Genomic DNA, 15,201 nt, shown 5'->3' with positions numbered 1-15,201 from the left:
GAAATTAGAGCACGCTTATTTGAGAATCAACAATTATGTTTATCTGAATAACCGATATCGGACAAATCGATATGTTAGACAAAGTCTTCCTCTGCCCTGATCACATGCTCCAAGATTTGAGGTTCTAAATGGGGCAAACCACAAACGAGTGTAATGAGCGTAGCGTGATGGCAAAGGAGACCTAGCTTATCTATGGGTGAGAAGGAAAATATATCGAATCTCATGAGAAATAAAGATTGTGCACTATATAACACTTTGACACCCTAGTTTGAGAATTATTTCTAATGTTATAAAGATGCTTCAGGTCAATTTTTTGTTCATGTTTGAGAGATTTTTCATTCGAAATGTTCCAACTAGTAAAGACACTATCTTTTTTTTTTTTTTGACAAGAGTAGAGACGCTATCTAAATACTCAAGATTTTCCTCCTTTATTGGATGATCGAAGCAACAATCTTTGGAAGAAGTTGAAGGATTGAAAGGATAATTTTCTTTCTTTAGAGAACGAAATGTTCTTGTCAAACTCATGGACCACTCTATTCACAATTACATTATAGGGTACTTCTTACTTCAACACGTTTATGTGATCATATTGAAGCCATGATAAAGAAATTTTGGTGGGGTTTCAATGAGAGAATAATAAAATGGATTTGATCCACCGAAACAAATGTTGTCAACCAAAGACATGAGTTTGAATGGGGTTTAGATGACATGTTTTATCAAACCCTAATTAATTACCTCCTAAATGCTTGAAATCCCACCACTCCCCTAGTCTTAGGGGCTAGGGGAATATCCCGACTGAGTTGCTTTCGTAATTACAGCTAAAGAAGTGTTCATAAAGTTTTGTGGGTTTGGGTTATAAAACACGGTTTCACCCGGATAGTGGAAACCGGTCATTTGATCAATATATGGAAGGACAATTACCTTATATGGACACTCCAACGAATGAGCAGTGAAATTAATGTCTCTGAAATTAGTCTGTCCTTGAACGAGATATTGAATCTTAAAAATATTTTTTTTATTTTTTTTATTTTTTTTTTACATGATACTATGATAATGTAAAATGGAGAGTCAATATTCCTTACCTTACCAACATAAAATCAATTTTCCACGGCATCATGTGATGTCTAATTATATTTTCTACGACCAACAAATGAGTTTTTTGATGGCGTGAATGTCCACAAAAAAATTAAAAATTAAAAATTTGAAACAAGCCATCATCGTTACCATTACCACTAGAGTTGAAGAAGAAAGACACCGCCAAGGTCAAGTAGTGGCTCTATTCCGTTGAATGTTGAAGAAGAAATAACCAAAATTGCATTCATCATGAGGAAGCGTGATTTGGCCATTCTCATGCTTTCAGCTTTCGCTATTTTCTTCTCTCTTCACGTAAGTACCCTTCTTCACTCCACTCCAATTTTTCACTCCTAAAACCCTAACCCCTCATTTCTCAATTTCAATTCATTCAGCAAGATGGTGGTGTTTCCTTCAAAGACGCATGGATGCATCTAACCGATGAATATCCAATCAAATACGAAACCGAACGCCTTCCTCCTCCCCTTGTCGCCGATCTCAACGGCGACGGTAAAAAAGAAGTTCTCGTAGCTACTCACGATGCCAAAATTCAGGTTCTTTTTTTTTTCCCCCAATTTTTACTTCCATTGTAAAATTGCATACTTCATTTGGTAATTAAACATTAATTTATGCAAATTATGCATTGCCACAAAAGAAAAAAAAACTATTTTTTTGGTCAATTGGTAGCACAATTTAGCTCAATTGCACCGTGGACGGTGGAATTGGTGTCTCTCTGATTAGTTAGTCATTGGGCTGGATACCGAGTTTTCAGAAAAATAATTAGTTTGTCAGGAATGGTAGAAGGAATACTGTCATGGTAGTAACTGGATTTTGTGTATATTTTGGGTGTTTTAGATTTTGGAGCCACATAGTAGGCGTGTTGATGAAGGATTCAGCGAGGCACGTGTGTTGGCCGAGGTATCTCTGTTGCCTGACAAAGTGCGTGTCATGTCTGGGAGACGTCCTGTTGCTATGGCTACTGGCTATATTGACCGATATAAAATTGGGCAACCGCATAAACAGGTTTTGGTTGTGGTAACGTCGGGTTGGTTTGTAATGTGTTTTGATTCCAACCTACAAAAGTTGTGGGAAAATAATTTGCAGGTATGGTGTTTATGTTGTGATATATTTCAATTATAGAATTTTCAGTTAAAGTTTTGATTATTTTGTTATGTTGAGTTTATGAACGGTTTTAGTGGGCTTTTAACAGGAGGATTTTCCCCATAATGCTCACCATAGGGAAGTTTCAATCTCTGTAAGCAATTATACTTTGAAGCATGGAGATACAGGATTGATCATTGTTGGTGGGAGGATGGAAATGCAACCACATGTATGTGTCACTTTCCTTGTTTCCCGATTATAATTCTATTTTTGCCAAGTATGTGTGTCAGCTTTCTATATGCGAATGGAAAAACTCATAATTTAATGTGGATGGTGTTCTTCATCTTTCATAAAACTGAACTCTTAAATTTATGAGCAGCATAAGGTCGTAGCTATCTTGTTTTCTTGGAAGAGATGAGAGTTCCTCAGCAATTTTATTTGATAAAGTATGATAGTATGTGTGGCTTCTTGAGTCTCAGAAATTTCTATTTGTTATTTAATTTTTTTAATGGTAATGATTTTTGAATTTTTATCTCTTGTTTACCTTTGGAATTATTGGTATTATCTTCTAATTTGATGATTCCGGTGTAGCTTATGTTTATTGCTTTCCAATTTCAGATTTTTATGGATCCTTTTGAAGAAATTGGAATGGGAGCCAGATTTGCTGAGCAGCATCGAAGAAGTGCTACTGAAAAGGAGGTATAGACACGTTGCGAGTTGATGCTAAATTTTGTGCTCATTTTGTCTTACTATCGTGTAGCATACTAATTTTGGGTTAAACTTTGAGTCCATTCTATTTATTTTATTAACTTCACTTTAATTTTGGATCTTCAAGGCTGAGCTTATTTTATGCTCTTAACCAATCAATTCAAATTCCTGTTCTGACATAAATAGATAATATAAAAGTTCACCAAGTCTTGGCATTGTTAAAGCCAATAAACAAACTCTGTGCACCTCGCAGTAAGTATGATAAGTATCCAAGCACTTGGGGTAACCACTCTTAAAAGCTAGCTATCAAGGGGAATAAACAAGCCACTTAAATACTCCACCAAGCATCCCATACTACTCAGTCTGGGACTTGAGCACCCCATAATACCCAAGTCCCTATCATAGCACTGCCCTTGAGAGCCGACATCCTCAGCAGCTGCACTCTATGACACTTCACTCGGCATTTTCTGGTCAGACCCTTTGTATGTAGCCATTTCGAGTCACCGACAATCAGCTCTGGTACCAATTGATAAGTATCTAAGCACTTAGGGAACCCACCCTTAAACGCTAGCTATCAAGGGGGAAGAACCAAACCACTTAAATACTCCACCAAACATCTCATACTACTCCACATGGGACTTGAGCACCCCATAATCCCCAAGTCCCTATCAAAGTAGTCTATAAATCTGGACCTTCATGATCAGTTAGCTAATTAAATGGGAGACAGTTTCACTCGTTTTGTTTAGATTTTTCTTTTTACAAAAAAATGTATCATGTGATTTTAGTTTTCTTCCCATTTTAAGGTTGAAGACTTTAACAGTTTATTCTGTTCCTTTTCCTGGATAGGCTTCTGAAAACACCGGAACTGTGGATTTACGCCATTTTGCATTTTATGCATTTGCTGGTCGATCTGGTGTAGAACGGTGGAGCAGAAAAAATGAGGTGGTATTCTTTCTTCTTTGGTCTTTAGTGCACTCTATTGTTTGGGTGTTGTCATCATGCAAATACCACCCTAATTTTTTGTAGAAAAATAATAAGTGAATACTGTTCTATGTTATTCCTCAGCTCAAGGCTGGTTTAAATAGGAAGAGTACAAACATAAAAGGAAATAATAGATAGGCTTAGAATCTCCTAGAAATAACAAACTAGGAAACTAAATATTTTCCAACACCCCCCCTCAAGTTGGTGCATAGATATCTATCATGCCCAACTTGCCGATGAAATGCTCAAAGGTGGGTCTTGCTAAGCTTTTGGTCAAGATATCTGCAGTTTGCTGACTCGAAGTTACAAAAGGTAGACATATGATTCCGGCATCTAACTTCTCTTTTATGAAATGCCGATCGATCTCAATATGCTTGGTTCTGTCATGTTGAACTGGGTTATGAGCTATGCTAATAGCGGCTTTACTGTCAGAGTATAATTTCAATGGAAGCTCAATTTTCATCTTAAGCTCTTCTAGGACTTTGTGGATCCATAATCCTTCACAAATACCTTGAGCCATAGCTCTAAACTCAGCTTCTGCACTACTTCTTGCTACAACTCCTTGTTTCTTGCTCCTCCATGTCACAAGATTACCCCAAACATAGGTACAATATCCGGAGGTTGATCTTCTGTCAGTGACTGAACCTGCCCAATCAGCATCGGTAAAGATAGACACATTTCTTTCATTAGTCTTCTTAAAAAATAATCCCTTTCCAGGATTTGCTTTCAAATATCGCAGTATCCTATAGACTGCCTCAAGATGTTCCTCAAAAGGAGAATGCATAAACTGACTTACTACACTAACCGAGAAAGCAATGTCAGGTCTAGTGTGTGCCAAATAAATCAGTTTCCCAACCAATCTCTGGTACCTTCCAGTATCAACAGGAACACTACCTTCTTCCCAAAGTTTTGCATTAGGATCCATGGGAGTATCTGCTGGTCGACATCCACTCATTCCTGTTTCTTTCAATAAATCTAGAATGTATTTTTGCTGGGAAACTACAATACCATCTTTTGATCGAGCAACCTCCATACCAAGAAAATATCTCATGGATCCCAAGTCCTTGATTTCAAAGTCTAATGCTAATTTCTCTTTTACTCTTGCCATTTCAACTATATCATCTCCAGTAAGGACGATATCATCAACATAAACAATTAGGACAGCAATTTTTCCATCTTGGGAGAGCTTTGTGAACAAGGTGTGGTCAGCTTGTCCTTGAATGTACCCTTGTTTCTTCATGGAATAAGTGAACTTTTCAAACCAAGCTCTAGGAGACTGCTTTAATCCATACAAAGACTTATTTAGTTTGCATACATTTGATCCAAACTTGTCTTCAAAGCCAGGAGGAATGTCCATATATACTTCTTCTTCTAAATCACCATTGAGAAAAGCATTCTTAACATCCAACTGATGTAGGGGCCAATCTAAGTTAGCAGCAAGAGACAAGAGAATTCTGACAGTGTTCAATTTTGCAACAGGAGCAAAAGTCTCTGAGTAGTCTATACCATAAGTTTGGGTAAAACCCTTAGCCACCAATCGAGCCTTGTACCTTTCGATTGACCCATCTGAATTATACTTCACAGTAAACACCCATTTGCATCCAACCGTCTTCTTGCCATCCGGTAGTGTCATAACACTCCAGGTTTTGTTCTTTTCAAGAGCTTTCATCTCCTCAAGTACAGCTTCCCTCCACTTTGGAACTTCTAGAGCAACCTGTACATTTTTTGGAATCTCTACACTAGACAATTTTGAGGTAAAGGCAGAAAAAGACGAAGACAAATTTGAATATGATATAAAATTGGACAATGGGTATTTAGTGCAAGATCTAACAGGTTTTCTAACAGCCACAGGATCATCGATATCGGGATACAAAATACGACTCTCAGAAACAGAGATAGACTTACCTTTTCTTTTTTTAGGAAGTTGATCATCCCCCGGTTCAGATTCATGACAGTGTTGAGATGTGGACTCATCACTTTCTTTGTGATTCTTTCTCACAAAAACCTTTCCTTTCCAAGTCTTGTTTCCTGCTTCAAACCTATTATCTTTATATGACTCATTATTTTGTGGCATTTCAATTAGATCATCATTATCATTGTTTTCAAGATTCTCATTGTTTTCTTCATGAGAAAATGTAGGCTCGGATTCACCAAGCTCACTACTCATAACAGGAGTAGGATTAGATAAAGAATCATGGCCATTTTTCGTTGGTGCAGAAGTATAAGTCTTAGAACTTTGTGATACCGGCAAAGATAAATTATTAAAAAAACTCATGTCCTCAGTTTGAAACGAGTTAAAAAAACTCATGTCCTCAGTTTGAGACGAATCTTCATTTAAATTTCCCCCCTGAAGATGCGTGTCAAAAAAAGGTTTGTTTTCAAAGAATGTAACATCCATGGTGACAAACATTTTCTGATTTTTTGGATCAAAACATTTATATCCTTTCTGGGTTGGAGAATACCCAACAAAAACACATTTTATAGCACGCGGTTCAAGTTTGCTAATATTCTTATGTTCATGAACAAATGCAGTGCAACCAAAGATTTTTAAGGTCAAATCGTTTGAAACACGATCATTAGGAAAACATTCTTTGAAAATATGAATTGGAGTTTTAAAATTAAGAACTTTGGAGGGCACTCTGTTAATTAAGTATGCAGCAGTTAAAACTGCTTCACCCCACAAATAATTTGGTACTTTACTTGCGAAAAGTAAAGCTCTAGCCACCTCCAACAAGTGCCTATTTTTTCTTTCTGCAACTCCATTTTGTTGGGGAGTGTTAGGGCATGAACTTTGATGCACAATTCCATTTTCACGAAAAAAATCACTCAACATTGTGTTAAAATATTCTTTGCCGTTATCACTTCTAAATACTTGAATATTTGTTTGAAATTGATTTTGCACCATTTTAACAAAATCTTTTACGGCCTGACAAACGTCAGATTTCCCCTTTAACAAGTACACCCAACAAACTCTTGAGTGATCATCTATAAATGTGATAAACCATTTTTTATGAGAAATTGTACTCGTTCGGTTAGGGCCCCAAACATCACTGTGAATAACAGAAAAAGGTTTTGATGGTTTGTAGGGCTGTAATGGAAAATGAGAACGATGATGTTTTGCAAATTCACATGCTTCACATTTAAACAAAGATAAATCCTTATTACGAAATAACTCAGGAAATAAGTGTTTTAAATAAGGAAAACTAGGATGACCTAATCGTGAATGCCATAACATAACATCATCATTATTATTATTCAGAACTAAAAAAGATTCAAAGCATGAACTTATTGGTTTGGAAGGTAGTTGTGATTCAGGTTCAATGTCGAAGTAGTAGAGTCCTCCACTCTCCTTAGCACTACCAATCATCTTCCCCGAGTTCAAATCCTGAAAAACACAATGAGTACGAAAAAAATTAGTTTGACAATTTCTATCTTGGGCTAATTTACTGACAGACATGAGACTACAAGATAGATTTGGGACATGAAGAACATCTTTAAGGGTTAGACTTGGAGACAACACAACCGAACCTTTACCCGCAATGGCTGAAAAGGATCCATCCGCAATTTTTATTTTATGGTTACCTGCACATGGACTATAAGAAGAAAACAGAGTAGAATCACCTGTCATGTGATCACTTGCACCCGAATCTACTATCCAAGCACGACTGGGACTGACACTAAAAAGGGCAGAAGTACCTTTGGGGGCAACAGAGCCAGAAAGAGTATTAGATTCAAGAATTTTGTACAGTCTGTCTAGTTGTTCCATCGTGAATGAAAGCTGAATTGAAGAAGACTGATGCTCTTGATCAGAATTACTGGCTTGGAATGTATGACCCTCACCTCCACCTTTGTTCTTCTGATTTGAAGGTCGCGGAAGACCATGTAATTTCCAACATTGAAAAATAGTATGTCCCAAACGATGACAATATTTGCATTCACGACGGTATTTGAAAGTGGAATATCGTCGTCGAGAATAAAAAAACGTCATAATTAATAATCTTAGCCAAGTAGTACCGGAAGCAGCAAAGAAAAATAAACACCGGTGAACAGCTTGAACAGTGCGCGTGAACAGTAACCACGTGAACAGTGCGCGTGAACAGTGTCACGGGTGAACAGTGCCGCACACAAAATCAGTTGTCGTGTCAGATTGTAAACACGACGGCGGCTAGGGTTTTGCGGAAGCGAGACCCCCAAAATCGGGAGCTCTCGATACCATGTAGAAAAATAATAAGTGAATACTGTTCTATGTTATTCCTCAGCTCAAGGCTGGTTTAAATAGGAAGAGTACAAACATAAAAGGAAATAATAGATAGGCTTAGAATCTCCTAGAAATAACAAACTAGGAAACTAAATATTTTCCAACAATTTTTTTAATTTAAACTGCATCTTTCTTGGTTTTGGAAAGAGTTATCTTCTTTATCTGTAAATTCAATAGGTGATTATGTGAACTTTCTCTATCCTCTCTCCCTGTTTTATGTGAAACTTTATTCAGGGGGTAGCAACTTAGTTCTAGACAGTATGTATATGTCCTGCAACAAACATGAAAGCTGAAGAAAAGTTATTATATAGTTAAGCTCACAAAATTCAGAACATAATGAGTTAGAGCCTAAATGTCAATAATAAATTATACCCTTGAAGATATTGGAGCCTTGTTGTAAGCATCTGCACTTGGATTTTAACGCACTGGTGCACAAATATGTATTTTTTTTAAAGAAATTCCATCAAAACCAATGGAACCACCTCCCAACCAGCATAAACTTTAGTCTTTTCTGTCTTTGGCAGTGGTACTAGATAGATGTTTTACAGCCAACATAGTGGTCGAGTTTGATTGAATGTGTGATTTATGCTAGTCCAACATTTATTTTGTTAAATGATCTTGTGCAGCCTTATCCTTTCTAACTGCTAGTATTGTCATTTAATTGTTTAGAACATCGAAGAAGCTTCTTCAGATGCATCACAGTTAATTCCACAGCATAACTACAAACTTGATGTTCATGCTTTGAATAGACGTCAACCTGGAGAGGTACTAAGCTATAGCTGTTCAATTTAATCCCAACTTCATAATGGCATGTTGAATTGATGGAATATGGTGAAATGGAGTGGCATAAAAATACCATTCCATCCTTTGTAAGCAGGGGAATCATTGTTTTCTTTTTCATACATCCATTTTATTCTAATCTAGAGATATACATGTTTTTTTTGATAAAATGTTCTCTGCTTTAGCCCAGTTTTCTGGTTTTGTTATACGTAAGTAATACTGTAATTTCAGATTTATTACTTTTTCCATTCCTTTCCTCATTAATCTTATAAACAACTTCCAAATGAAAGAAATACCATGACCTTAGTTTGTTTAAAAATGTTGCAGTGCTTGTTGTCAACGTAGTCCTAATTTCCTATAGACTAGAGACTGGATTTCTAGTCATATATTTTATGTTATCCACCTTTTCTCTTAAAATGACCAACCATTAAAACAAATTGTTGTTTGTTCAAAAATTGTTGTTTGTTTATATGGAGTTTAGTATAGAACTCTAGTACAGCAGTACTCATCCAAATCTACTTGAGTGACTTAGTCAACTCCTTTCTTTGTGTGTCGAAATAGCAGCATGTGCACATAGTGGAGTGTTTCATTCAAATGTAATATTATTGTGAAATATTTCTTTATGATTATCCATATATACCCAAAAGATAGCTTCCTGTGACATGTGAAATTATAGTTTGAATGCAGGGAATTCAGAGAATCGATCCTGGGAGTTATGCCACATCACTGGGTACACTATATTTTTAACCTTGATTAACATTTGGTACTAAAGCATAGTCCCAATACCCTAGTTAACCGACATTATATGCATGCACTCATCAGGATAGGAGAGAAGATACTGTATTGAAGCTGGCCCACTTCAGGCGGCACAAGAGGAAAACATCAAAGAAAATAACTGGAAAGACTACGAATTACCCTTTTGACAAGCCTGAGGAAAACCATCCACCAGGGAAGGACTCGACCAAAAAAATTTCGAACATAATTGGGAAAGCAGCAAATTTTGCTGGTTCAGCAAAATCCAAGAAGGTAGTTAGAAACCATGTCTTGCAACTTGATTGCTAACAATTCATTCAATTGTTGACATAATGATAATTAGTTTTAAGGTAGCTATAACTGGACAACTCAAATTCTTTTCCAAAATCCAAACATGTTTTCAGCTAGAAGCTTTGCTTGCTTTATCCAGTAATAGAGCTTCCTGTTTACTTTCTAACTATTGTATGTTCAATTTTTTGTAATGTGATCTCAATCTTTATGTTGGTGATAGTCACAGCATCTATTGATTTTAATTCATTTTGATTAAACCTATTTTGAATTTGTGATGATAACCATTGCTCAGTATTTGGTTTATTTTTTTTAACCATGTACTGGTTAGATATCCCATCTCACTTGCTATATTTATTCTTAAAGATTCAAGTCTATTGCTACATTTTTATTTCTCCTCAAAAAAATTTGAATGCTGAATTTAGGGAGCCAAAGATATTTGATGTTATAAAAATGTTGATTAATAATAAATACGCAGTTTTCCCCATTTTCATGTTAATTTGATAGATAGATCTGTTATGACACCTAGTAGGGCTGAGGGTGTGTTAGTGGGCTCAAGTAACGAGAGACCCATTATTCGGAGGGTGTATGAAGGGTAGCACGTGGGAATGATTTGTATGGGGAAGAGGAAGAGATACTGAAGTGGTTCAACAGATACTGATAATGTATGTTATGGGGATGGTCATATGGTGCAGACATTGGGTAAATATGTGGTGTGCTGGGTAAATATGTGGTGTGCTTCTGCATATTGGCACTTGTGAGGTCTTACTGGATATATATGTGCTGGGGTTAGGAGGTCATGCCACAGTACCAATTACTCTTTTAATACCTGTCTAATAATACTCTATTGCTTTAAATTGACTAGGATTTGCTTTTTTCACCCTTCACTGGAAAATGTATGGGTTAAACTGGTAGAAGTGTTAGTGTGTTCAAGAACAAGCTGTCTTCCTATAGATGAAGTGCTTCATGCCTGAGGAGTCTGATCGTTAAACTACCTAATTAATATGGACACAATTTTGTTTAAATGAATTTTGAATTCACTCTTCTAATAGTTTTAGTGCTTCCAAAGATTAGAATGCATATAAAACAATTTGAGGATTATCTTGTTCTTAGGTTAAGGTACTTTATGAAACATGGCATGTGCCAAAGCAATAACTTGGTGGAAAACAGTTTTTTTCCCTTTTGAAATTAGATAAAGAGTAGTTGTAGATTTCTACTGTGGAAATCATAACATGTCTAAGCTTGTTAAATATACTTATTGAAGGTTTTTGTCATTAAATTTATCTGTTTACATTTTTTGTCCTCATGTTATTGCTTAATCGGAATTCGGAAAGGGGTTTTATAAAATGAATGGCATTTTATGGGATTCTGAGAAAGCCTTTTTGTTTTTTTGGCCAGGGTGGGGGTGTGGGGATTACACTATTTGTCTTGATATTTTTTCTTTTGGGATGCAGCATCCACCTTATGTTCCCACCATAACCAACTACACTAAGGTTTGGTGGGTTCCTAATGTTGTCGTGGCTCATTTAAAGGAGGGGATAGAAGCCCTTCATCTGGCATCTGGTCGAACACTATGCAAGGTAAATATAAGACCACTGATTAGCTTCAAAGTTGATTATTGCTTCACCATACATATATTGATCAAGTCAAAATACAAAAAATATATACGAGACTATAAGTAGTTGTACAACACAATGTTGTTCTCCCAAATATTTGCTCCTGTGGTTGTAGATTTCTAGTATTTAAACTGGCCTGGTTTCAGCCAAAATCTTATTTAGCTGTCACATTATTCTTTTGTAATCTTTTTTATTGTATCCTGTGAAATGACAATTTTGTTTCTCTCAGCTTCACCTTCAAGAAGGTGGTCTACATGCTGATATTAATGGCGACGGAGTTCTGGATCATGTGCAGGTTCATGTTTCTTCCCTTCACAATTTTTTGATAAACAAACAAGCCATATCTTATTAATTTAACATGATAGTTTAGAATGGGGGATTTTCTTCTGCCTGATGTCTGAAAGATTTATCTATCAGGCTGTTGGAGGAAATGGTGCTGAGCAGACTGTAGTTAGTGGGTCCATGGATGTTCTCCGTCCTTGTTGGGCTGTTGCAACGTCTGGTGTACCAGTACGGGAACAACTGTTCAATGTATCTATTTGTCATTATAGCCATTTTAACTTGTTCCAACATGGAGAACTTTATAGAAGCTTCAGCCGAGGTTCAGAAATGGCTTCTTTGGAGGTAGCGACACCCATTCTCATTCCTAGAAGTGATGGTCACAAGCACCGGAAGGGAAGCCACGGGGACGTTATCTTCTTGACAAATCGTGGAGAGGTATGCTCGTGTTTTGTTTGACTAAATCTGGTTATGTAACATTCAATAGTTTTTTTTTAGCACCAATCGAACCTAGTTCTTCATTTTTGTTTAACAAATTATTTCAAGTCATGAACAATATATTTTGGTGGTATTTGTGAGATATTCTGTACTTGCGTACTGACTTTGTAAAAATTGTTCTTTGCAGATAACTTCGTACACTCCTGGTTTGCATGGTCATGATGCTCTTTGGCAGTGGCAACAATCAACTGGTGTCACATGGTCAAATCTACCTTCCCCAGCAGGGATGATGGAAGGTGGTTTGGTGATTCCCACACTAAAGCCTTTTCCCTTGCGGGTGCACGACAATCAGGAGGTGATCCTTGCAGCTGGAGAACAAGAGGCTGTGGTAATATCACCCGGAGGTAGTATATTGGCTACAATTGAACTACCTGGTCCACCAACACATGTCTTGATCCGTGAGGACTTCTCAAATGATGGACTCACTGACCTTATTCTTGTCACGTCTTCCGGAGTGTACGGATTTGTCCAGACTCGACAACCCGGTGCTCTCTTCTTCAGTGTCCTGATTGGTTGTCTCATAGTCGTGATGGGAGTTATATTTGTTACACAGCACATGAATTCCATGAAGGGGAAGCCTCGTCCATCATCTGGTCCTAGGTGAAATGCAGGACCTGAAATTTATACCAGATGAACTTTGCAGGTGCTTATGAGGAAGTATAAAACAATTCGGTGTGCGCTAGCATCAAGATTGTTCAAAGTGCATAGAATTTCAAGGAGATATTGAGGTGGTGCTGGACTGTCTAGGACGGATGATTGTAAAAATTTTAGACAGGAGTGACAGAATGTCCTTCATGAGGGAAATTTGATGTTATAACACTATTATTATAAGGAACTTATACTCTTTGCATATGTGATCTGGCTGTTGTTTAGAAGTTATACTGTACACATAGTTGATGCATAAGCATAATAGAATTCACCTCAGTTGTTACTCTTTTCTCAGAAAAGGATTTTCTTTAGTTGTTACACAGTTCTTGAAAATTTGATCATTGCTTGATTTGTTTTTCTTGGTCGTTTTCATACATAGACTTAAAATCAATTAAGAAATGATTTCCTCTTTTCATTAAGTTACCAAGGTGTTTGATCTTATTCTGCATCAAGTGCTATTTACATAATCCATTTTTAAGTATCTGGCATCACCTCAACAAGTGCTTTAGCGATTGCTTTTCCATGTGCTTCAAGAAATGTTTCAAATGACCACTTGATTGAATAAATGGTTTCATCATATAATAATGATGACCCAGAAATGGTTGTGCCCTATAGTGGTTAGAATTTTACTTTTTAAGGTGAATAAGTGAAAGTATTGATGTTTAAACCCTGATCCCTACATATAAATACATTTTAACTTTGACAACAAAATTAAAAAGATAGGTTTCTTTTATGAAGGTAATTAGTTTTGCATTTAAATAAGCAATATTTTACTAAATTACTAACGAGTATAAATAGAATTATCTCCGCTTCTATATACATTAATTTATAGATAGTTAAAATATCTATTTATTTTATTTGTAAATACCTATTAAACTATTTATCCCGTGTCTATGATGGATTTCATTTATAAATATCCGCAGATACAAATTTTGTATTTTGTTGTTTCTTCAAACTCGTTTATTTAGTCATCAAATCTTGATCAGACGGTTCAAGAAAAACATATTTAATTTTCAAGTTATAATTCTCAAATACTAAAATTAAATCAGAACTATCTGATTTTGATTGGACGAGACAACCGCCAATGCATATGAGTATATGACTCCATGAACTTGTTTCTATTGTTTATATAATTTATAAATGAATCTATGTCCTGATTTTTGTGGTGCTTTTACGATTTTGTTTTGTTTTTATAGACTCTCTACAAGAAGTAATGAGTATCAAATATTAATTATTAAATATGGACATATCTTTCAACTATGATTTGAATTGTTTTTAGTCAAGTAACCTAGTGGCTAGAAAATCCACTTTAAAATTGAATAAGTGGTGGAGTGTTCGGAGTTCGAACCCCGGCTTCTGCACACATAGTGCGATGTCCCTGCCAACTGATCTAAGCTCACGGGAATACTATGATTTGAATTTTAGTTTGCTAAATTGTGAACCCAACTTCTTATATAATTTTTACTATTATAATTCTTTTACTATTTATTAATTTTTTTTTACATAACTATAGTATTAATTTCTAAAAATTAGTCACATAAATAAATGGTCAACTATTTCTAAAAATTGTTTCAAAGAAGGGGTTTTAGAATTTGTTTGAAAAAAGAGCCTTGTCACCAAATCTCTTAGGTGATTCTGTTTGTAAAGAGGCCAACAAACAATCAGTTATGCATGCAATGCAATGCAATGCACTAGAGAGACAACGATTGGACCTGACAGTTTCCATTCATTTCAAAATCATCGTTACAAACGCATACAGGCCCACATATTTTTGTATTTTTATCCTTAATTCTCTCTTACGTCCTTTCAATTTCCATCACATAAACTCAATCTGCATGCAGATGATGCATTTGCCCATTTTTATTTTTAATTTTCCATTCATATGGAAATTTTCTCCACTTATCTTTCCAAGTCACATAGAAGGAGGGAAAAATATATTTATAATTTATCGACAATAAATATGTTCAAGTGATAACGAATTTCAACTCGTTAAACATTTAGACCATTTCTAATAGTGAGTACCTATTTTTTAAGAATTGGTATTTAATAGGTACTTTAATTGGAGCAAAATGCAAATGAGTACCTAATAGGTACTAGTTCTCAAATAAACATTGATATCTATCCTATTTTGGTGGGATCCATTTATAAAAATATATAGTTATTGATGAGATGTGTTATTGATGAGACCCCTTTAGAACTTTTTAAGAGGTGTTGGGTTGG

At 35.9% G+C, this 15,201-nt stretch overlaps 1 protein-coding gene across 1 annotated transcript; it reads left to right on the top strand.

Annotated features, from left to right (window-relative positions):
• LOC123910381 lies at nucleotides 1-13,264 on the top strand. The gene is made up of 13 exons (XM_045961478.1): nucleotides 1-1,386; nucleotides 1,467-1,625; nucleotides 1,927-2,175; nucleotides 2,282-2,401; nucleotides 2,791-2,871; nucleotides 3,727-3,822; nucleotides 8,789-8,884; nucleotides 9,576-9,629; nucleotides 9,722-9,925; nucleotides 11,395-11,520; nucleotides 11,786-11,851; nucleotides 11,974-12,273; nucleotides 12,461-13,264. The coding sequence occupies exons 1-13, from the start codon at nucleotides 1,324-1,326 to the stop codon at nucleotides 12,935-12,937; spliced, it is 2,091 nt and encodes a 696-aa protein (XP_045817434.1). The 5' UTR covers nucleotides 1-1,323; the 3' UTR covers nucleotides 12,938-13,264.
• The last annotated feature ends 1,937 nt before the right edge of the window (nucleotides 13,265-15,201 follow it).

The sequence above is a fragment of the Trifolium pratense genome, linkage group LG2, assembly GCF_020283565.1.
Source record: "Trifolium pratense cultivar HEN17-A07 linkage group LG2, ARS_RC_1.1, whole genome shotgun sequence".
Classification (NCBI taxonomy): Eukaryota; Viridiplantae; Streptophyta; class Magnoliopsida; order Fabales; family Fabaceae; genus Trifolium; species Trifolium pratense.
The sequence above is the reverse complement of the archived record's forward strand: the minus strand, read 5'-3'. Positions and strand labels throughout refer to the sequence as shown.

Coding starts and splice junctions, on each gene's coding strand:
- LOC123910381 (XM_045961478.1), top strand. CDS start 1,324: ATGAGGAAGCGTGATTTGGCCATTCTCATGCTTTCAGCTTTCGCTATT. Junction 2,176..2,281: donor TGTGGGAAAATAATTTGCAG/GTATGGTGTTTA, acceptor GGCTTTTAACAG/GAGGATTTTCCCCATAATGC. Junction 9,630..9,721: donor GAGTTATGCCACATCACTGG/GTACACTATATT, acceptor TGCACTCATCAG/GATAGGAGAGAAGATACTGT.